Raw genomic sequence first — 24,634 nt, forward strand, 5'->3', positions numbered from 1 at the left:
GAGCACATGCCACGCGCTACTCCCAACAACCCGTAACGTGCATCTACGCAGATCTGTAGGTAGGTTAAACTTTGTGTAAGCATGTACTAGTACAATTGATCATTGAAGACCGCGTTAGCATGTGCCTTCGTAGTAGATTGATAAATAGTCAAACTTGAGGCCTGGCGAATCTAGATTAAAAATACTAGAACATGTGAAGACGGTCGAGGTTGCTAAGTGAACTTCCATTATGTATCTAAGCAGGACATAGGGGCCTTCTAGCAAAAAAAAGAAAAAAAAGAAATCTGCATCTCAGATCCATCCACACACAAAGGGCTAGAGGAGAAGAAAGATGCTTGAACTGGTACCAAAGGAGGTCACCGAGGTAAGGATTGGCAAATCCGTGCTGAATGAGTGCTTGGGTACGCCAAATTCGCCACCATGTATTTGGTAGCTGGATTTCTCACCCAACAAACATAATACGGGGGGATGTTAGGATTGGAAAACCCCAAAAGTTATATGTGGGCACATAAAAGTAGAAACATAGTAGAAATTAAAAACGCTCGCACAACTCTTAAAAGGTAAGTATGAAGTATGAACCCAATAGCAAATATATATATCTGACATAAATCAGAATTCGTGAAATGGGTGTGTTCAATTCAGTTTCTTGCAAGTTTGAGTACAAGTCAGAAGATATGGAGCTCCTAAATTTTTTAGTGAAAACTAATATATTTCAGATTGGTTATGATTTCATCAAATCCTGTATATGCAGGTTTTTTTTAGGACATTGGCCTAGTTTTCAGGATGATTGTTTGAACATCAATTCTCGTGAAAACATGTTGCCTCACAAAGAAGTAACTACATTTTATAATTATGTAGTTCATGATAAATCTCGCAATATCAGTTTGATCTTTTGGATGATATTAAACTTTCTCTTAAAAGTAGTCAGATTTTGATATGATTGCCACGGTCTTGGAGGGTCAGGATATGCACTTTGCTTAAATTAAACATTCAAGAGTAAACGCTCGTCGTGAGTCGTGGCTAAGAAATCACATGCCTCACCCAAGTCACAACAACCCACAACGTGTATGTATGTACGTATACTCCCCCCCGTTGTATTATGCTAGTCAAACTTTGTGGCTAGGAGTACATGTTATGGTCATCATAGGCAGCCGGCGGACAGCTATTAGCATCAAATTTGTATGCATTTCCACCATTTTTTAGGCCGTGATGTGGGCTCTTAGAGGAAGGATGCATACTCGGTCCAAACAGCTCATGTATAGTTGTACCTATGAGTGAGGTTGCTCCTGCGTACTTATCTGGGTTTGATTTCTAGGATTAAAATCATGCTCAGGGTACACAACTGCACAGCACCTTTCTTATGTTTGTTTCTCATAGCGTGTACAGAGAGGTTGTGTATGTCATACATATGTGGTGGTGAGTGCAGCTGGCGTCTATACAGAAATATAAATTCACAATGGGTAATGGATATCACACAAGAGTGGTGAGGCATCGCTGTCTATCGTGCAGAATTAATTAACGAATTGTTGAAACTAATAGATGTGAGGACTTGAGGCCTGGCAAGTCTTGATTAAGAATGAAAGTTGTGAAGAAGCAGGTTGTTCAGTAATTTTTCATTATCTAAACAGAACATGAGACCGACTAATGAATAGATCTAATCATTAGACAGTGACACTGTGTGTTATTATACCAAGGTGCAATATGATCTTGCGTATGCGGAATCTGTGCTGAACAGAGCACATGCCTCACGCAAGTCTTAACAACCCACAATGTGCGTGCAGATAGGTGGATAGGTTAGGCTCTGTGTTTATATGCAGTTGGTTCTTGAACATTGCATTAGCATGTGTGTTTTTAGTAGATCAACAAATGGTCAAATTAGTGAAATACATTTAGTACAAATTAACAGGTTGTTCCTATCTATTGTTGCTGTAAGCTAGCGAGTGATCGGTCCGACTGGTAGTTAAACCAATATGCGATAAGATCGACGCCGGGCAAGTCCTGATTAGGCAAGAGCGGGTCCCATGATCTATCTAAACATGGCCAAAGAGTCTGAGGCCTGCAGACTCAGATCCATCTGAAATCCGCCACGGTTGCTCATGGCTAGGATAGGAACTCACAGGTCTCACGCGAGTCCTGACAATTCATGACGTGCATCAACGTCCGTAGCGGATGTATTTTGTTCAGCATCACAGCCTGATTGATATATAGTCAAACTTTGTGTTACCATACATTCTGTTCAGCTATTAGCATTTTCACTACATTTGAATTTTACGCCGTAATGTGGGTTGTTAATGTTGGAGAGAGGAAGTCACAAGCAAGCAGGCTTGGTTCATGCAGCTTAATTAGGTGAGTGAGGTTTGTTCTTGCGTGTACACATACATGTGGTTTGTGAGTACAGCTGGCGTCTATACTCTATACAAATAGAAATTAATAATGGATCCTTGTCAGAGGGGGTGGTGAGCCATCGCTGTATCTTGTAACGAGAGCCTGGTGCAGAATTAACTAATGAGTCTTGCTGCTAAAACTAATATGTGAGGCCGGACTCCAGGCCTGCCAAGTCTTGATTAAGAATCAAAGTTGTGAAACAATAACTAAACTTCCTCTGTCTAAACAGGACCTCAGAGCCTGAGACCTGCATCTCAGATCCATCCACGCAAACACTCACAGAAGAGGGAGAGAGAGGGAAGCTCGATTGGTACCGATGGAGGCGACGGCGTTGAGCATCGGCAAGTCCGTGCTGAGCGGGGCCCTTGGCCTCGCCAAGTCCGCCGTTGTGGAGGAGGTGGCCCTGCAGCTGGGAGTACAGCGCGACAAGGCCTTCGTCACGGACGAGCTGGAGATGATGCAGTCTTTCTTGATGGTGGCGCATGATGAGCGAGGTGAGCACAACAAGGTGGTCAGGACCTGGGTGAAGCAGGTCCGCGACGTCGCCTATGACGTCGAGGATTCGCTCCAGGATTTTGTTGTTCGTGTGGACAAACAGTCTTGGTGGCGCATTCCTCGCATGCTTCTCGATCGTCGCCATGTTGCCAAGCAGATGAAGGAGCTGAGGACCAAAGTCGAGGACGTGAGCCAAAGGAACTTGCGCTATGGCCTCATCAAGGGCTCTAGCTCCACTCAGCCTGCCGCTGATGCTGCCCCTGCCGCTGATGCTGCCATGTTTGGTGTTGATGAAGCAAGGCATGCCGCGAAGAAACACCAAGCAAGATCGGATCTAGCCCAGCTGATCAACAAGGATGGTGATGACCATGTTGGAGTGATCGGTGTGTGGGGAACAAGTGGCACTGTTGGGCACAGCTCCATCATCTGGGAGGCCTACGAGAATCCAGACGTCAAACTGAATTTTCCATGCCGAGCATGGGTCAGGGTGATGCGTCCTTTCCATCCAACAGAATTTGTCCAGAGTATGGTGAAACAGTTTCACACAGCGGTGGGGGTCGGTGTGCTGCTGGAGGGGGAAAGGAAGGAGCAAGATTTGGCTCAGGCCTTCAATGGATATGTCAATGAGAACAGGTACCTGATTGTGCTTACTGGCCTGTCCACAATTGAAGAATGGCACCAGATCAAGACTTGTTTCCCAGAGAACAAACTGGGGAGCCGGATCATAGTATCCACGGAACATGTTGAAGTTGCAAGCCTATGCCCGGGGCGGGAAAGTACTGTATCAGAGCTCAAACAATTGTCTGCTGAACAAACCATCTATGCTTTCTACCGGCAGGTACTACTTCTGTTTTAAACACATGTTTTTGATTTTCAAAAGGACCGCCCAAAATCTGAACCATTATCAGTTAGATGTAGTATATAGTGGCCAAGGGTAATCACTATGGAGCGTCTCGTGGGTAGGCTTAAATTAATTTGCGTGTTTGGACAAGGCGGGGAAGGGGACCTTCCTGGTCCAACCACTCCTGTTCCTTGTGGGAAAGACTAAGTCCCCTAGGTGTGGAACAAATCTGGCTCTCGATTTGGAATCTCCCCGGACTACCATGATGGTCTTAACCGGATGCATTCTCAGCCTCCCTGGATTCCTCATCGACCTGCGGATACAGATGTCCTCTGCCCAGGTCCCTGGATGAGGTAATGGCTGTTCAGTGGAGAAGTATTAGCGGGTATCCAGTGTGAATTACCAAAGCTCCCCTGCTCGCTGCTAGTGCCTAGGCGTGGCAATGTGTCTCCTCTAGCCTTCACGCCAGGGGTGTGCAGGGAGCTGCCCAGAAAATGGGTGTAAATATGGATATTCCATCCGACAAATAAGCGCTATATTGCAATGCTTTGATAAAAATGGCAACGCTAGGATTTTTTTGCATTTGTTTGAAAAGCAGTTGTCTATGTTGTTCATACCTGCTGAGGGCTAAGGTTTTCAATAACTTTATGTTCTCTTGTAGTAGTAGCCAACTTTTGATGTAATTTGTGAATAATTTGTGCTCTAGTTCTTTTCCGCCTTTTAAACTTCTAGACTGCTTTCATTATTTCTGGGGAAGTACGTCAAGTCTGACCAGGTCATCCTAGCTACATTAACTTGTTACATACCATTGGTATACTATTTCTGGTTCGTTGTCACATTAATATTCCTCTATAGAAATTGACACGCTGGAGCTGACCCGGCTTTTTTTTGAGTATCCATCATTAAATTTTCATCTAACTATTGTTTGCTTGTGTTCAGAGCTCTCATGCTGTTACATATCCATCAAAGCCAACATCTAGGTCAAAGTTATCCAACATCCCTGAGAATGAGATACAAGAAGACCAATCCAATGCTGATGTTGATGGAAATATGATAGCGCAAAAGAGGTTAACACGCGCCTACACAATGGCAGGTGTTCTTGAGGAATTTCAGTTTATTGGGCGAAAGCAAGAAAAAGAAGATATTATTGAACTAATTGTAAAACAAGATAGCACTCATCAAGTTCAGGTGATAGTAGTATGGGGAATGGGTGGTCTTGGAAAAACCACTCTGATAAAAAATGTTTTCCAAAGCAAAGATGTGAGTGGCCTGTTTGAAAAAAATGCTTTCGCCACGGTCTTGCGGCCTTTCAAGCTTGATGAGCTCCTTAGGAGCTTGGCATTGCAACTAGATGCAAACAAGGAATCCATGGACTTTACAGGTGACACCCAAAAAAGCATTGCTTCGATGGGAGTTGAAGAGTTGATTAAAGTGTTGGGCAGACGTTCAGAAGGAAAGAGGTGTTTGATTGTTCTCGATGACCTCTTAGCTATGGAAGAATGGGATAAAATATCGCCAAGTTTACGTGAAATAAAAAATCTGGTTATTGTGATCACCACAAGGCGAGAGGATATTGCTAAGCATTGTTGCAAAAAACCGAAGTGCATAGGTTTGCTCAACGGTCTTCAAGAAAAGGATGCAATTACCCTGTTCACAAGAAAGGTAACGAAATAGTATTCTTTATATTATTCACCTTATTTGTTAGCAAAAAATATTATCCCTATATCTCACTTCAGTTTTTAGTTTTGAATGGTCGTCTCAAATTAGTATATTGTAAGCACATCACGACCAACCATCCTTGGCGCACATACTTCAAAGTGGGTTGTAAAAGGAGTAAATTGCTCAAAACCATCACATTTGTGACCAGGGTACTTCAAAATTACCGATTTTGCCAAAAATCACAAAAGACCGCGGCTTACCGATTTTGCCAAAAATCACAAAAGACCACGGCTTCGCCAAGTGAATAACAAATTGCACTAAACTTGTTGCCAGCCGTGACTAACAGCAAAATTGTCGGCTGGGACCTGTCTGTCAGGCTGATTTGGCATGCCTACGTGGACAATATGCTGAGGTGGAAAGATGGCCCCACTAGTCAGCCTCTCATCTCTTTTCACTTTTGTCCCTTCCACGGACAACGCCATGCCCACCGTCCGCCAGCTCTGATCTGCGACGCACGCCCGATCAGCAGCACATGTGGTTGCGTCGTCCCCTGCAGCTCCCTCCTCCGCGGCCTTCCCTCCAAGCACCGGCTCCGGCGTAGCTTCACCCGCGCGGCTGCGCCACAAGCGCCACAAACCCACGCCGTCCCCTGCATCTACCTCCGACGCCACCGGCCATCCACTCCCCGGCCCCGGCCGAGCTTCCCCCAAGTGGCCTTCGCCGTTGATGGACTTGAGGGGATGGGCACCCCGCTGCCTCCCTTCGCTGCCTCATCAAGCCGCCTCCAGCCGCCGCCGCCGGCCACAACAAACTGCCCACGACCGCCACCGCTCTTGTTCCCGGCCACCTCGTGAGCCTCTGTGTGCCGCGTGCGCGTGCTTCTACAAGCCCAAGGCGCCACGTGCGCGTCATCAGGTGCTCACTCGCGTGCTTCGGCAAGCAACCGACGTGAGTTCAGAGCACGACTTCATCAATGCCACGGGCGCTGCCGTTCCCATGCAGAGACGGGACTCGCCCGGGAAGCAGACTCGTCGATTGTGCCAGAGTTGGCGAGGCGTGGCCCGGCATTGTCGAGCTCCACATCCTGTGCGCGGATGGAGGCGAGGCATGGGTTGGGGCCGTTGATCTCCTACAAGTCCCACCACATCCAGGAGGCAGACTTAGCGGTTGTGCCGGCGCCGGCGAGGCGAGCAGAGATGGCTGCGGGTGGCTGCAAGTGGATGGCACAGTGGTGGCGGTCGGCATGGTGCGGTAGTGGCAGGAGAAAGAAGAAAAGTGGAAAATAAGACATGTGGCTGACAGGTGGGTCCCCGTCCACCTCAGCGGGTCAACAACATTGGCTAGACTAGTTTTCTCCACATCAGCGTGACAGACGGGTCCCAGTCATCAGTTTTGTTGTTAGTCACAGCTCACATGTTTTGTGATTTTTGGCGAAAATGGTAGAGTACCGTAGCTATAAATGTGGTGGTTTTGATCAATTTACCCTTGCAAAGGCATAAAAATAGGGCACCGTGACTCATGTTGTAGTCTCATTGGTTATGAAAGATATAGTTTCAACTGGTTTAGCAATTAAGCAAAAAAAAAAGATTACATCACACGTTCCTCACGCAAGTGACAGGTGTTTTTTTTGTTTTTTGTTTATAAACTCACGCAAGTGACAGATTAGTATTATAGCAACAAGCCAGCAATATTCCACGAAGTCGCCACTTTCTTCAACAAACCGGTAGGAGCTCTGCATTTTCATTAAGTAGAATAAAAACTGGCCAATTTAAATGAAAAACTAGCCAAAAACTAACAAATGAACCACAAATGCACACCAGCCCCGAGGCCATGCACCAACCGAGATGACTTCTTCCTCACACAAGTGACTCGAACCAACCTTTACAACGTCGAGTCAACAACTCTTATCACCTAGCGACCAAAGTCGATACCCTATAATAGTATGATCTGGCCTCCGAATCTGAGCTCTAAATGCACACGCCGAGCCCAATGTCGTGCATCTGGTGAGTCGACGACTCTGCCACCTAAGCAATTCGGCATCACCCTACATATATGACAAAGATTTCTAGAGTCACCACTCCTGATTTCGCACCAGTCCACGGTAGCGTACCAACTGGTCGACGATTTTGTCACCCATACAACCAGAGTTGATGCCCTTCTTTCGATAAAGGGTGGATTTTATTAATTCAAAATGAAGTACGAGTGGATACAAACATGATGAGTACGCAATCAACATCAATGCACACACAAAGAATAATCCAAAGCGGTCGGCAAACTACAACAACAACCATTCGCACCAGCGATCTCTTGACATCACGAGGGCAACGAGGAATGTTCTCCAGTAGCAATACCTCTAGGAAGGGATGACGCTCAAGCGCCACAATGGCCAGATCCAACCACTAGAAGCTAGATATTGGGTTTTCACCCTAAAGACCATGTCCGAGTAAATCCGATCAATGCCTTCAATAAGGTAATGATGCAAAAACATCACCATTGCCAGTTATAACCAACTAGGGTCAGATCTAGGGTTTTGAATCCCGGAGCTCGAGACCGGGTACTCGAAACAACACCAAATCAAAGTCATCATGTCATGTTACCACCGCTTTCTACTATCCAATTAGATATACGCTTTCCGCTATCCCACCAGATGCACACATAGCACGACATATTTGAGATGCCACACAAGTGAATACCATGATCAAACAAGAAGGGAGTTGAGCCGCGACTAGAGCTAATCATCACCAAAGCCTCCGAGCAATGAAGGTCGTCGTCACTATTGATGAGGGAGGAAAGTCATTGACACCGCTGAAATCCAATTCAGGATACTCCGGCAGTCCTGGGCCGTCCCCTTCTCTGCCTTCCTTGAATGGGGCAAGCTTTATGGCAGCCACGTGTGAGCAGCCTATGGTGAATCCAATTCTCCGTCGTGATCTAGCTGGTTCGACCACTGGCCACTGGAAAAAAAACCTGCTGATCTTTTGCGCCAGCCGTGTCTGATGGTCACCGCCTAGTCTCTAGTGTGCACTGACACTGCTACTACGCATGTAATGCAGCCACATCTGCTCGTCAGTTGCTCCAAGTCGAAGGATAAAATTTACCTGGTACTCATTCGTCAACGACGCCCACATCTGCGATGGATGCACACCAACAGCTGCCATGTTCTTGTGCTTTATGCCATGTGTCATCGCCATCGAAGTAACCTAAGTTGCCGCCTCTGTTGGCGTGAAACCGCATGGATGCCAACCAAGGGCGGCAACAGAGCCTTCACCACCCCTCGAGCATCGTTGGCTGTGTAGGATTTCCCTGGGGGCGGCAGAGGAGGAATCAGAAACAAGGAGGCATTAGTAGGACGAATGAGCACCACCCTTGTTGCCCGTATGGTGACGCGTAGAGTTGATGCCCTACAACAGCGAAGTACCAGGTTGGTTTCTGAAGCCACCGATTCAACTTCATCTCAACACACACCTGGTGCCCAAACCCGTTTCGCCGAAGCACAACTTGACTAGGTTTTTGCCTCCTAAGGCGACAACTCCAAGGAGGAAGCAACGAGAAACGTTACGACCACCTATTCGAGTAAGGGACGTAAACTTGGATCTTTGCATGGAGGATCCATAAAACGTTGTTGGTTGGAGATGAGATGGAGCATGACGCGTGACTGTGGGCACTGTCATCGTCCCTGCAACCGAAGTGGAGCTGATTTTCACCTCGGGCTCTTGTGTTCCCACAACCGCTGCCTACCAAGTGACGTGCGGCACGACACTTCATTGTTGCCATGCATCCGCCACTTCCCACACATCACCACTCGATGCCCTACCTCCCACACCCACATGACCAGCGATCGACACTTCAGCCTCCGCTTTCCCCTCCCTTCTCTTCTCTTTCGCTGCCCCTTCCTTGGGAGATGTCCAAGGCTGCCCGACCTGATCGAATGGCTCGTCCGACAGTGATGCCAGCCGTTGATGGCTGCGGAGAGGTGCTCAGGCCTTCCTTATGCATATCAGAGTAGTAGTTGTCCTAGTAAGTCTTGGCATTATGTTGTGGTTTGGCGTTATGCCAGATGCATGCCTTGCTCTGTTACCGACGAGTATCGTAGGGAGGTTGCCTTCCTCCTCCTCTAGCCGACTTCCATGGTGGATGATGGTGGCAGGCGGTGAATTTTACGGAAGCATCATCAATAAGCTTGGGATAGCCCCTGTTCGGCTAGATCTGGAACCATCCGTTCTTCACCAGCATGGTGCCGAGCGGACAAGAAGAGGTGGATCCGGCTGCTTCCTTTGCCATGCATTGATCTCGGCCACCGCCACAGAAGGTGCGGATCAACAAAGGTATCGCTTCTGGTGTGCCATCTTCAACTTCCAAGTGAGGCCCTTATAACCTTGCTCGTCATTGGCAAGGTTTTTGTCAAAGACGGTGAACATGGAGTCTCCAATGTGGTTGCTACATGCGATATGACTCAATTGTGTTCCATTTGTATGGTTTGGGGCTCCTATTTGCAATAAGGGAGTGTTGTATTGAATTTGATATGAAATGACAGCTTCAGGGGCCTTTGAGTCCCAACCCCTGTTTAGAAAAAGCAAGCCAAGGCAGGGGCCTAGCCAGATCTGGAGCGATACTCGAGAACAGAGCCACATGATGCAGTACTGCCGCTGCTACCTGTCGACTTGTACGACGCATTGTTTTTGTCAAACCATGTCGAAACACTTGTTTTCCGATTCATGTTTTGTGAGGATTTTTTGTCTCACATTGTCAGTTCCTTTCACATTAGGGACTTATTCGGTTCACAGGAATAGAAAACATAGGAATGGAGAAAACCACAGGAATGAAATAGGAATTGAGGTGTAAACCAGAGGATTCAAAAACAGAGGAAAACCAAAGTAACACACGTTCGGCATACCATAGAAAAAACGGAGGATAACTTTCATCGCCTTACGCTAGAGAAACAACTTTATCAATACTTTATTTTGTTGCATGGCTGTTCTCTCAGGCGAAGCACCTAGTTGCTGCATAGTTTATTTGGAAAGTGACAGGTTTGCCTCGGGCATACGCGAAAAATGAGGTTCGACTGGATTTTCTTTTTCCTGAGGAATCATGAGGTTTAATCAGCGTTTTGGAGGAAACTGGAGCAACGATTCCTTCGATCAACGACTAGTTTGCTGAAATTCCCCTGGAACACATAATCATGTAGATTTCCCATGAAAATCCTTTGAACCGAACAAGGCCTAGATAAAGATATTGATAAATCCAATGTATTCACAATCATTTCTTTTGAGAAATTTTCATTTGAAATTGTTTGGTTGGTGTATTGACCAATTTATTAGCATGTTGGCTGTGACAAACAACTGCATCCCAATTTGTTTTGGCAATATTCTTATTTCATTTTGTTGAGACTTCATGATCACATTTGTGGTTTTGTAGATCCGTACTTATTACTGTGTTTAGCAGATTTTACCGCCTGATTGCACTGATTTTTTGGTTGAGTTACTTAAAATGTGGTTCATCTTGAGAGTTGAGTAGTACTTTGGAAAAGTTGAGGAATCTAGAGTTTTAGAAGCAATATTTAATCCCGAACTTACATTTTGCTTGATATTAATCTTGCTACTCATTACTAAATGTGGTTCATGTTCAGAGTTGAGTGTGTTGTGAAAAAGTCTATGTCTACAATTTTACGAGCAATATTTAATCATGAACAATATTAGATGATTTAGTTAGTGTTTGTGAGGAAAATATCAGTGCTGATTCCACCATTTTGTTGCTGATATACGTTTAGTATAATACAGTGTACACTTAATGTGGTATTTAAATGTTAATAATCATTAGCAGCGCTATACTGTCCCATGTCCATTCGTCCTTCCCATTGACATGACCTGTACATGATGCCTACAGTGCTTGTTTATGGACCTGTTGTGCTAATGGTGGGTCAATGAACTGTACAAATTACAAAATGCATGTCCATTTAGTACATATTGTACAGATGTTAATATGATCTCAATGTGACAGAGCAGCTGACAACAGAGCTACCTGTCGGCTGTGGGTCAAAGCCTTAAAGAGCATTTTTATCGTTACACAGTATTGTGTACTTGCCACCCAAACTGGGGGGAGGCTAGCTAGCTCTCATGTAAACTAGGAAAAGTGGTTTGGATGCACCTAATTCATTGTTAGTTAAATGACTAATTATATTTCCTACAATTGCAGGTATTTAGGAATATGACTACTGATTTGGCTGAGCAATATCCTGCATTGGTCGAACCAGCAAAAATAATCCTGAAGAAGTGCAATGGACTTCCCCTTGCCATAGTCACCATAGGTGGTTTCTTGGCTGATCAACCAACAAAAACTGCTGCAGAGTGGAGGAAACTGAATGAGCATATCAATATTGAGCTGGAGATGAATCCAAAGTTTGAAGTCATAAAAACAGTCCTGATGAAAAGTTATGATGGCCTACCCTATTACCTCAAACCTTGTTTCCTGTACATGTCCATCTTTCCTGAAGACCGGAATGTTAGTCGGAGACGTTTAACTCACCGGTGGATCGCTGAAGGTTATGCGCGAGACGAGGCCACAGCAGATAGATACTTCATGGAACTCAGAGAGAGAAGCATGATATTACCAACTCAGCAATCAGTTTGCAGCATACAAGGATTCGACTCTTGCCAGCTACACGATCTGATTCGTGATATCAGCATTGCAGAGTCTTTGGAGGAAAATCTTGTTTTCAGGTTGGAGGAAGGCTGCAGCTTGAACACCCACGGCGCAATGCGTCACCTTGCCATAAGCAGCAACTGGGAGGGAGATGAGTGTGAGTTGGAGATCACCGTGGAGCTGTCCCGTATACGGTCATTAACAGTGTTTGGCAAGTGGAAGCCATTTTACATCTCTGAAAAGATGAGGTTTCTCCGGGTGCTGGACCTGGAAGGAACAGAAGGGTTAAGAAATCATCAGCTTGAGCACATTGGGGAGCTTCTTCATCTGAGATACCTCTCTCTACGAGGGTGTGATGAAATCTATTATCTCCCAGATTCTGTGGGTAATCTAAGACAACTTGAGACACTAGACATCAAAGGGACGGGTATAGCTATGTTGCCCAGAACCACCATCAAGCTTAGTAAGCTATGTTATCTGCATGCTGGCAGCGGTTCAGGGGATAAGGAGAAAACTTATTTTTCAAAGTGTGAAGAAATTTGTGAAATGCAACGTGATTTCTGTGTAGGATGCTGCTCACTGGATCTTTCAGACATGGATGGATTTGGCAGGTGTGAGGCTTTCCATCTTTTTTGCTGCTTAATGTACCCTAATGTCATTAGGGGCATAGAGGATTCTGGTGTTAAGGTGCCAAGAGGGACCAGGAAACTGAAGGCCCTCCGTACACTACGGTATGTTCACCTTGCATGGGGAACTGCCGTTATAAAAGAGATAAAAGGCCTCACTGGTCTGCAGAAGCTAGGAGTGGTCGGCATCAACAAGAAAAATGGTCCAGGTTTCTGTTCGGCCATTTCCAGTCTCAGCCATCTTGAATCATTGTCAGTGCGGTCAGTTGATGGCCTGAATGGCTGTTTGGATGGCATGTCCACAGCTCCGGAAAACCTGCAGAGCCTCAAGCTATCCGGCAGCCTAGAAAATTTGCTGGAATGGATCAAGGGGCTCCAGAATCTTGTGAAGCTCAAGTTAGAACTCAGCAAGCTATCAGGGAACCTTGAAGCCATGCAAGTCCTTGGGAACCTGCCAAACCTATCCATTCTGGGTTTGTGGGATCGTGGGTTTATTATCGATGTACTCCAGTTCCAGACTGGCCTTTTCAGAAGGCTCACGGTGCTTGATCTTTTCTACTCAAGGATGGATATTAAATTAGTGGAGTTTGAGGAAGAATCAATGCCCAATCTTGAGTTGCTGACCCTTAGCCTTGGAGATACTAAAATTGCCTTCTCTGGGCTAGAACTTCTCCCAAGCATCAGGGAAGTACGGCTTAGTGTTCATAGCTACTTGTTTGGTACACCCAAATCATCAAAAAATGGGGGAAATGAAAAAATGGGGAAAATATTGTATGAACACATGAAAAGAGAAGAAGAGATAAACAAACCCATGCAAGATAAAGTCAGGCAGGAGTTGCAGACGCAGCTTGATAGGAATAAGAATCGGCCAGTCTTGAAGGTGCAATGAGCTCAGAAACCTGGGGCTAGTTCTGAGTGGCGGCCAAGCCATGCTATTGGAAAATCTATCTTGTTTTTATCTCTTGCATTGATTGTTATATGTTGTAATAATGGATTGAAATATAGCTCACACGAGTCTGCTAGAGGTGGTATTTCTTTTTCTGCTGTGGGTATCTCATTGAGTTTCTGAAGAATGAATGGCCGCTGCAATATATGATGCTCTGTATCTGTATGTTCTGGCGATGTGTGCACCATCGGTGGGCTGCTTAATAAGGGTGTGGTGATATCTCCGGCAACTGTAAAAAATTGCTCGGATGAGATGCATAAAATTCGTGAGTACTCTATACTACTATGTTGCATCATATTCTACGCTTGTAAGATGCTCTGTACTTGGTGATTATGCCATTTCCGCTTCGGGGCTCTGCTTGGATATGGTGAAGAATGTTCTGTACCTGCATGTTCCGGCCGGCGATGTGTATATGTATCATCGTACTCTGGTAACTGAATGAAGTTTTGGATTAGATGCAGAAACCTCGTCAGTATTTTGCATCATATGTTGCAACTTGCAACCCTTTTCTTCTGCCCTTGGTGACCGTGTCAGTCGGTCTGCTCTGTCCCTTTCATTTGTCAGCAGAATGGAATGAATGATGTAACACATACAGTATAATCTACCTAGGCATCAACAGCTTACAGATGTCACGAAGGGTCAGCCCATCTACGTAGTCAGGCAGCTAAATTGTTTCACGTAGCATGTATACTTCTATTTTTTTTTAGCCTGGTAATAGTTATTTCCTTTGTTACGTTAGTTTCATTGCTTTGCTTTGACTTTTTATTTCTTTTTCCAATTTCCTACTTTTATTCATATATTTTTTTCAGACGGAAAACATTTTAATTAATTTTATTTAAAAATATTATTTGTGCAATTTTTGGAAAAACTTCACACCATTCAAGAAATGTTCATGACATTTCAAAAATATTCACACGTTTAAAATTTTGTTCATGACATTTTAGAAAAGGTTCACCAGCATTTCAAGAAATTCATGCAGTGTGAAAAAATTATTTGCTCAATTCTTTTTAATATTTTAGTACCATTAAGAAAGTATTTTTACATTTAAAAAGGTTCACATGTTTAAATGTTGTTCGTGGCATTTCTAAAAATCTGCATCGAAATGTAAAACTTAGCTAACATAGTTTGAAGAAAACAATGTTCGCACCACTCCATAAATTATTCATGAAATTTAAAAAGACGTTCACGCTTTGTGTTCTTGGAAATACAAAAAAAATTGTTCATCCAATTTTTAAAAAAGCTCTACTCATGTTTGAAAAAATGATCAATGTGTATTTAAAAATGTTTACTGTGTGTGTAAAAAGATTTAAAGTATAATTTCGATGGGACAAGGGCGCTGTCACCACTATCCTAGAAGCTGCCGTCGGCTTGGCCTGCCGTCCTTGCCGTATTTTTACTGCCTGCTCCAACCCGCTTCTTATAGCAACATCCGAGGAGACGGCGGCAAAGCTTCATTAAGATATGCGCGTGTTTCTTGTTGTGGCGTGGTTTCATATACAGCTGCGTATATCCCTTAATTAGGATATGCTTCAATATGCATGTGTCTCTTGTTATGTGTGCTGATATATTTTTTTATTAGTGTAAACCTTATTTAGGAAGTGTCAACGTAGGACTACCCCAAATCGGTTAGCGTTTAAGAAACACCACAATTCAGTTTCGCTTCAAAAACCGTGGATATTGTGCTATTTTTTACAACAAAAAAAACATTGGTCACTCACTTGGTTAAAATTGAGTGCAGTTATGACATGCATGACCTAGTTCGTCAGGGCCGCGTGACATGCATGACCTAGTTCGTCTAATCCAGTTAAAATTGTGACCTCATAAGTTAGTTTATGTGGGCGTCTTCGCACTCTGAAAATTAAAAGATATTTAAATGTACAATACAACAGTGTGCTTTTATTATGATAGTATTCGAGGCTCTCTAGATCCTCCTTCCATGTTTTTAGAAAGATTTCCATACCAAATTAACATTAGAAGTTTTAGCTGCTCGAAGCCAAACTTATTAAATTTGATCAATTTTCTAGAAAAAAATTGTCAGCATCTACACCATCAAATTAGTTTGACTGGATTCATCACAATTTTGTACCATACAGATTTCAACTGAGGCGATAGTTATCGACACCAGAGCGATGGCAAACAATTGTGGGCCTCTTGGTCCTGCTGATCCAAAATGTTTGCGCCATGGTTTGCAATAAGTGTGTTTTTAGTCTACGAAGTTCTTTTTTGCGAACAAGAATTCTCAAGATTAATTATGGTTTTCTAAAATCTAAACCCCAGTTATTATATCTCTTTTTACCATCAATATTCCTATTCTTTCTTCCACGCTAAGGCGGCTAGGGCAAAGTTCTCTTTCCCAACAAGCTCCACTGGCCAGCCCGTGGATTCTCCTCCCATCTGCATGTCGCTTTGGCAGCTGGTGCAAGGAGGGGAATCTAGGTGCCTCGGCTCGGGCTAGTAGTTTAGGGTAGGGTTTTTTAGTCCTCGTAGGGTGGCGCTCGAACAGATGGCAGCATTTCATCTTTGAGCTGGTCTTCTAGGTTTCGATCCTCCTCGATGAACTTTTATAATAGATCTAGGTATTTCAAAAAAAATCTCTCTTTTGTTTTTCAGTTGAAACCGCAGTTGTTAATTAGTGAAATTCAATTTTTAGTTCATTTTCATGTACATTTTCTTTATCCTCCTCCGGCGAACATCACTCGTCATCTCTGTCTTGTTCCCTTCTCGCTGCCGCCACTGGCTGGCCCCAGCCGCGAAGCGTCGTGCCCTTCCTTGCCGCCTGCCGCCTCATGAGTCTAGAAAAAGTTAATGGAATTTGAAAATAAGTTCAGGAATTTGAGAAAAGTTCATGAATATGAGAAAAGTTTGCAAATAAAAAAGTTTGTGAATTTGGAAGTATTTCAGGAATAAAAAACGAATTTGAAAAAAAAATTACAAATACGAAAAAGTTTGCGAACATATATATATATTTTAGAATTTGATTTTTACTGCGAATTTGGAAAAAGGGTTTGTTACTTTAAAAAGTTCGAGAGTTTGAAAAGAGTTTACTAACTGTTTAAAAAAGTAAAATAAAAGTAAAGAATGAAAAAAACAAAAAACAAAAAAACCAAACAAAAGCGTAGTGGAAAAATGCCAGAAAAAAGAAAAGGATACAAAAAATTGCGCCGGGAACTTCAGCTTCGTGAAAACCCAGTGGCGGACATAGCCCATTGGAAATTTGCAAACCCAGTTAGTATCACTGGCACCGGTGAAGTTGAAGGGCGGCAAACCCGGAGGCAAGGAGCAGGGGCGGCCCTAGGTCCACTGGGGTTGACCAAACCAAATCATATACTGCCTCCCTTCCTAAATATAAACCTTTTTAGAGATTTTTTTTCAAGGGTACGCAAATTGCGTACCATAGCTTTATAAAAGGAGAGAAAATAGTACATGACATCTATCACTCGCTGCGAACAACGAGCGTAGCACAATATCACATCCGGCTATCCTCCGGACAGCCACACAACAACACAACTACAAACAACTACAACACCGAAAAACCTGCCCAAAACCGAAACACCTTGCCGCGTCTTGATCGACGCCGAACACCTCCGAAGAACAGCAACTCCAGCTTCCTTTGGATTCATCCGCGACGACCATACATAGCGCCGGAGGTGAGCGGTCAGGGCCACGACGAACACCGGAGGAGCGCCAACAGGAAACTCAGTCTCCTCGCACGATGCTCCCAACAAAGAAACAACGTCGCAGACGCCGCCATCATGCCGCTCCAGAGGACCAAGGCTTTCGCCCGGAGACAACTGCCAACACCAAGCACGAGGGAGATGGCGACACACTCGACATCGCCTCCAGAGAGGGGAACGACACCCGTGGGTGCCATCGACGCCGGCCGGCCAAAACCGGACAGGATTTTCATCCGTAATGTTGCGCATCTCCACTCCGACGAGGTACCGGGCAGCACCATTCCTGAAGCCTCGCACCGCCGTCACCGTAGCAGATCCGCCGAAGCCGCGTAGCCGTGGTCCAACACCACCCGCACTGCCGAGAGAGCGCGAACCAGACCTCCACCAACATCGCCGTCGAGAAGCAACCACATCCTCCAAGCGGAGCAAAAGCCAGATCTGCTCCATCGGCCTTCATCGACACCGAGAGACTGCCGCCAGATTGGATTTGGCCCGCCCCTCCAACCTCACTCCTGCGCCATCTCCACCGGGGCATCGCCACGATCCCCTCACACGGAGGTGGCCGGAAGCCCGCTGCACGCCAGGACACCTTCCTGGCAGTGCCATCTCGGCGCCGCCGCCCCCATGGCTGATCCAACGCCGCCGCCACCGCTGATGCTGGCGCTCCACCTGCAACCACCAACCAGAAGTGCTCCTCGCCAGGATCTGGTGAAAGCCCTCGCCTTGCCACCGCTGTGCCTCCAACAGAACCACAAGCCCCCGCGCCGCCCGCGAGAAGAACGCCGCGCCAGACCACTCCCGCACCTAGCATGCGCTCCGCCACGCCGCTCGCGCCAAGAGCGGACACCCCAGCCTCCGCGCCGCCCTCCAGACGCAGCTCCCCCGCGCGGAGGAGGTGCGTCGGGGCGCGCCACCCCAGCCCCCACGCGCGCCGCGACCGACCATTGCGCCGCGCTGCCCTGCTCCATCTCCTGCCTGCGCGCCCCCACTGGCCACAACGCGCCGGCCTCCGAGCCCCGCCGCCAGATCGAAGAAGAAGCCCCCCGCGGCCCCTACTCCAGGCGAGCGCGAGCAGATCCCGCCGCCACCGGCACCGCGGGGGCGTTGCCTGGCGGTGCCCGCCGCCGGCGGCGGCGGGGAGGGGAGGGAGAGGGGGAATCGAGGGGGCGGCGGCTAGGGTTGCGCACCCGGGTCGCTCGCGGGGGAGCAACACGGGGCCGGGGGGGAGACCAATTGCAGGCCACACCGCTGCCGTTCATAATCCGGTCTTTCTCTTTTTTAGAGATTTCAATATGAACTACATATGAAACAAAATAAAGGAATATGTCTATATACATCCGTATGTAGTTTGTATTGAAATGTTTAAAATAACTTATATTTAGAAACGGAGGGAGTAGTTCTTGAACGTTGAACAGCCCATCCCTCTCCTTTGGGCCTTCACTCACTCACTAGGGTACAAGTCTCGGCACAATCCGCGTAACATCGCAACAGTAGTGGTACGTGAAGGGCACGCTCGCATGTCTTTCAGTTTCAGGTGGACGTACGTGTGGAAAATCTGTATAATTTATGACTAGACTACTAGACCCGTCAATTGTCACGTACTATACCCGCCGTCAAGGTGGCCCGTGGATTAATTGGATGGTTCTCAGTAGTTCCCTGCACCGCACGGCCACAAGCATAAACGTATCCTTCTCCTTGCCCACAAAACCAGACGTACCTTGACTGTAACTTTTTTTTGCCAGGCGTAGCGTTACCAAGCGGCCACCATCACCAGCTGGCCAAGCCCAAGCGACAGGCGACGACCGCGCGCGGGTCATGCACGTCGTAAGTACTGGTCGTAACTTCCCGCAAAAAATAAAATAAGAATAATAATTCCTTGTGGTAACTAATTAATCCGGGGATGACCGTAGACTACCCTGCATGGCATCCTGCTTTTAATAGGCGACCGATGCGTACAGAGGCAGCATACATACACTCTCAGTAGTAGTATATTGTGTATCATCTATCTGTTATATTGATCCTGTATGGCCAACATAAGACGAAACCAACCACCACAAACACCTAGAACAAACTTCCCCGCCGCCGGAGCGACGATGATGGCCGGGTCCTTTTTGTTCGCGTGCTTGGCGGCAGCCCTGCAGCCAACGTCGGCCGCCGAGGCCGGAAGGGGTGGGATCTTGCATATCCCTTCCGCCGCCGACCTGGCCCGGGCTCGCTGCCCTTCCAGGTGCGGTGGTGTTGCCATTCACTACCCGTTCGGCATAGGGCCGGGCTGCTTCAGGCAAGGCTTCGAGCTCACCTGCAACCGCACCGCTGGTCATAAGAGGCTCTTTCTGGCCAACACTACCACTGAGGTCCTTGCCGTGTATCCCGGAGAAACTTTGCTTCGAGTCCCTCCTATCCACTTCAACGTCACCATGAAACCAGGTATGAACGACACCTATAACATGTCATGGGAGGCCCCTCTTAAAGGTGTTATGGCTTCTGAAGACACTAGCTTGTTCGTTGTTGGCTGTGGTGTGGGTGTCTACTTGTTCGGCCATGATACCACCGATCCCATCGGTACTTGCATGAGTATTTGCCTAGACAACAAAGAGGCCATGAAGGAGGCAAATGCAAACCACTATGGCGATGTTGGGATGGGTAGTTGTTCCATTGATTTGCAGCAGGACGTGCCAGCATTTGGGTTCACAGTTGACCGCCTCAAAGGCGTCTCAGCACTATCAGGTCAAGCTCAATGGTTCTCTAATACAATCAAAGTTTTCCTGGCGGGGGATTACAGATTTGATGTTGCCGACATCTATTCAAGTCGGGTAGACAAAAGAAACATTGATGCGCCAGTGTTTCAAATGTCCATCACGGATCAACCAAGCTGTGAAAATGCTCAGAAGAACATGTCAAGCTATGCTTGTAGCCATGACAGCAATTGCCAGGATGTGCCATATGGAGGAGGCTACTCCTGTTATTGCGGCCTTCACACAACCGGCGGCAATCCGTATCTTATGGATGGTTGTAAAGGTCAGCAATTTCCTCTTTAACCACGAATATAAAAATATTGAACTGCCATGTCATGAATATTGGACTCATGTATGCATGATTGAATATTATGGTAATTTTTGCACCAAGATTGTAACTTTTCCTCTCCTTTTCTATGCTCATCATCATTTAAAAAAACATTTTTGATTCCTAGTTTAAATATAACTAGTTCTAAATACAACAAAGCAAGCACTAATTGTTTCTTGCCCAAGACTCAAAATTGCCGATCATAGAAGTTTGAAAATCAGGACACGCCTTTTCTTTATAATCTTTTGACACATTTGGGTGTACTACTGTTATTGATTATATTTTTACTAGTGCCAGATGGTGTAACATAATTCCCAGTTCTCATATTGTCTCTACTAGTGGAGAATTCTTGACAAGGTGTTAACCAGACTTATCATGTCTTCGTTACTCCCCCGCATATAGCATGTTTTAGTGTTGGGAACCTGGGATTTGCAAAAATTGGCCGATTAATAGTCGACCGATAAAATCGATTGATCGTCCGATTTCCGATTAATATCTAATCGTAGGCTGAACCAGGCGCTAACGATAAGCGATATCCTCAACATTGTCGGTGCACAAGACATAGTCGTAGTTCTAGGCCGTAAATTTTACTAGCTAAATGTGAACTATATGTAGTAATAAAAATATATATTTAGAAACAATATTTGCATAGGAATTCAGTGATATACTTTTGTTGACATGTAACACTGTTTTAGGTCGATGCCGCTACCTACTTTAATAAAATGGTTGTGTGCATCGTTTGATGCAGAGGGCGCGGGTAATCCTCTTTTTCGAAGAAAAAAGCATTGCTTTAGGTAGTCAAATCAATGACCTAGAACTACGCACATGTCCTATGCACCGAGACAGAGGGAGTAGTATCCACCCAATTAATGGGATTGGTTTTCCACAAGTAGTAGCTCATTTCTTTATAATGTTTTAGCTAGCAATTAGACTTGGTATTATTACTTAATGATTTAATAAGTTGTAGATCTAGTCTAGATAGGATGACCATTAATTCGCATAATCTTAATGTAACTTCTCCTGTGGCAGTATCCCGGTGTGACTTCTTTCTATGTCAATCTACTTGCAGTGCAATACAATCCTAATCATAAAGGAGGTTGCACCAAATTTTGCGGGAACACAAGTATGCACTTCCCCTTTGGTCTTGAAGAAGGTTGCTACGCTGCAGAAAAATTTCGACTTAACTGCACATCAGAAAACATCACAATTCTTGATCGAGGGGGTAACAATATTTATCAAGGCGCCAAATTAATTGTGGACAACATTTCAGTGAATGAAGGATATCTTACTGTTAGAGAAACGAAAAATAACTCAAGGTATGGTAATGAAGAGCTCGAGGTAATTGGGTATAGAAGCAATGGGGACCTGGAAGTAGAAGACATCTCTTCAGATGGTTTTCATTTATCCGAAGAATACGGTATGAAGTTGTTGTGGTATGTCGATAATTTGACATGTTCGAAGGCTAGGAGCAAGCAAAGAAGAGCTACGTACGCATGTCGTAGCAGCAATAGCACTTGCATGATGGTCAACCAACCAGGCTACAAGAATGCGACAATCCAGCTCGGCTATCGTTGCCAGTGCTCTCAAGGTTTTGATGGAAATCCATACATACTAAACGGATGCCAAGGTAAACACATTACAACTGCCAGTACAAATTATCTTCCAACTGCACGGACGATTTTCCAAGTACATGAAATGATTGACTAAAACATTGCAATGATAAATCTAGCGGGATTCATGTGATGCAATCTGTTCGGTCACCTTGATCCAAAGAATTTATTTCAATTTTAGGGGGATTTAGGATAGACATGCAACTCAAATCATACAACTCATTAACATATCTCATTTTGGTTATGTGCATCACATGATGTAGAGACTAGAAGAATTGTACATTATGGTACATTATGCTAAATTACCCTAGCCATGCACTAGTACTAGTTTTTCGCTAACTCGTGAAAATGGCAACATAGGGATTGATCCTTGTTTGACCTAACACTTAATATCACCATCATGTATAAGATTAATCTAATACAACATTTTTTGTCTTTTATAATGTGCGCATACAAACTTCCAGATTATAGTGACATTTGCATACACATAAACAAGTAAATTCACCTCATGGAAATAATATGTTATTAACATATATGAAATCAAACATATGTGTATAATGTTAGGTTTCTACATAGTTTTGTTGCTTACAAACATGTGCCTCGAAACAATAATGGCCAATGGTGTATTTTGAAGATCGCATTGCTGCATAGAGGTAGTTTTAATGACTCTAGGATGACTGCTAGGCCAAGGGTAGCCTAGCTATAGTTCTACCATTTGTACCAAATATTTTCAGGCATTATTTGTTTCTCACATACGTACCATTTACAGATGTCAATGAGTGTTTGGTGATGAATATTTGCAACGGCCCTTGCCTAAATTATCCTGGAGGCTATAATTGCAGTGAGTGCACACATGGAAAAGAGTTTGATCCAATAGAACTCAAATGTGTCATGTCAACAAAGAGACACAATCTTCTCTTAGGTAAATCATACCGAATGTACTCACCTCGGTACAAATTGCAACTTGCAAAGTGGGATTTTTTTTTCATAACAACAACTATTTGATGTATAGGTATCGCAATTGGAATTAGTTGTGGCCTTGGTGCCATAATTCTTGTGGTAGGTGCCACAGTACTCATCAACAAGTGGAAGAGAGGCATACAGAAGAGAATTCGAAGGACATACTTCAAGAAAAATCAAGGCCTACTCTTGGAACAACTAATATTAGATGAAAGTGCCACAGATAAAACAAAGATATTCTCTTTGGAGGAATTAGATAAAGCAACAAACAACTTTGATGTCAGTCGTATACTTGGTCGTGGAGGACATGGCACAGTTTACAAAGGGATTCTATCCGACCAACGTGTAGTGGCCATAAAAAAGTCTAAGCTGGTGGAGCAAACTGAGATTGACCAGTTTATCAACGAGGTTGCCATCCTGTCACAAATCATTCATCGGAATGTGGTCAAGCTTTTTGGTTGTTGTCTCGAAACAGAAGTGCCTTTGCTAGTTTATGAGTTCATATCCAATGGCACCCTATATGATCTTCTTCACATTGATGTAAGCGTTCAATGCTTACTTTTATGGGAGGATCGCATTAGGATTGCAGTAGAAGCTGCGGGTGCTCTTGCTTATCTCCACTCAGCTGCTGCGATACCAATATTCCATAGAGATGTCAAATCTTCCAATATACTCCTAGATGGCAACTTTACTACCAAGGTTTCTGACTTTGGTGCTTCGAGGTCTTTATCGCTTGATCAGACACATGTAGTGACAATTGTACAAGGAACTTTTGGTTACTTAGACCCCGAGTACTACCACACCGGGGAGCTAAGTGAGAAGAGCGATGTTTATAGCTTTGGAATTATACTGGTGGAGCTTCTGGTGAGAAAGAAGCCAATTTTTATTAATGAGCAAGGTATAAAACAAAGCTTGGCTCATTACTTTGTGGAAGGACTTCAGCACGGAGTCCTCATGGAAATCATTGATCCCCAAGTTGCAGAAGAAGCGAACCAGAATGAAATTGATGATATTGCCTCAGTTGCGGAAGCATGCTTGAAAACCAAAGGAAGAGAAAGACCTACCATGAAAGAGGTAGAAATGAAGTTGCAACTCCTAAGAACTAGAAGATTAAGGAGTCAACTTCCTCCCATAAATGATGGAGAGGTCGAGTCACTTGGGTACCTAAATGGCGCTAGCTCTCATGCACAGAGCAACAACATTCTCAGTAATGTTAGCTTAACATCTACATGCATCTCTGGAAAGTACAGTCTGGAGCAAGAGTTCTTGAACTCGGCCAGCTTGCCACGCTAGCGAAGCACACAATGGGATGATCATCTGCTTACTAAGCTTCTCAGGTGCATGTTAGTTACCCTAGACGTACTTATATAGAAAAACTATGTAATATACGTAGTTCCTTTTAGTGGGAGTATACCATGTAAATTCCTGAATTGTGTTTGTAGCTTATCTTATGTTGTAATTTCTTTAGACGACAACTCGTTGCAATTAAGCTACGGTGGTGAATAAAGGTATTTCACCGTGTGTGTTTTTTGAAAAACAATTGTCGTACACATTTCTCACCGCTCATATTTTTATGTTTTGGGGAAAAAGAATATGCATTTTTTTTATCTGTGAAATCTTTTCCCTTCCCCTTCTGAGCCGCCGCGAGTGGTGGCTTCAACTGCGAAGGGTGATGCTTGTCGTCGCCGGCCGGTAGAGTGCTCTACCTGGGCAGTTTGTTCGGAGACACGTTGGGG

At 44.9% G+C, this 24,634-nt stretch overlaps 2 protein-coding genes across 2 annotated transcripts in view; both read left to right on the forward strand.

Moving 5' to 3' along the window:
• Positions 1-13,756, forward strand: part of LOC123146300 (disease resistance protein PIK6-NP) — a 14,345-nt gene extending 589 nt beyond the window's left edge. The window contains exons 2-4 of the mRNA XM_044565927.1: positions 2,615-3,718; positions 4,661-5,383; positions 11,573-13,756. Of these exons, the coding sequence (XP_044421862.1) occupies positions 2,702-3,718; positions 4,661-5,383; positions 11,573-13,534 (3,702 nt within the window). The 5' untranslated portion in view covers positions 2,615-2,701 and the 3' untranslated portion in view covers positions 13,535-13,756. The remainder of the gene's footprint in view (positions 1-2,614; positions 3,719-4,660; positions 5,384-11,572) is intronic.
• Positions 13,757-19,247: 5,491 nt separating this feature from the next.
• LOC123142235 (wall-associated receptor kinase 4) lies at positions 19,248-24,409 on the forward strand. The gene is made up of 4 exons (XM_044561227.1): positions 19,248-20,283; positions 21,398-21,955; positions 22,708-22,860; positions 22,951-24,409. Exons 1-4 carry the CDS (start codon positions 19,290-19,292, stop codon positions 24,189-24,191), a joined length of 2,946 nt encoding a protein of 981 aa, XP_044417162.1. The 5' UTR covers positions 19,248-19,289; the 3' UTR covers positions 24,192-24,409.
• Positions 24,410-24,634: the final 225 nt, after the last annotated feature.

This window comes from Triticum aestivum, chromosome 6D (genome assembly GCF_018294505.1).
Source record: "Triticum aestivum cultivar Chinese Spring chromosome 6D, IWGSC CS RefSeq v2.1, whole genome shotgun sequence".
In the NCBI taxonomy this organism is placed as follows: domain Eukaryota; kingdom Viridiplantae; phylum Streptophyta; class Magnoliopsida; order Poales; family Poaceae; genus Triticum; species Triticum aestivum.

Bases quoted from the DNA above. Each gene is read 5' to 3' on its own strand.
- LOC123142235 (XM_044561227.1), top strand. From the start codon at position 19,290: ATGGCCAACATAAGACGAAACCAACCACCACAAACACCTAGAACAAAC. The intron at 20,284-21,397 runs GTCAGCAATTTC...ATCTACTTGCAG, and splicing joins TCTTATGGATGGTTGTAAAG to TGCAATACAATCCTAATCAT. The intron at 21,956-22,707 runs GTAAACACATTA...TACCATTTACAG, and splicing joins CATACTAAACGGATGCCAAG to ATGTCAATGAGTGTTTGGTG.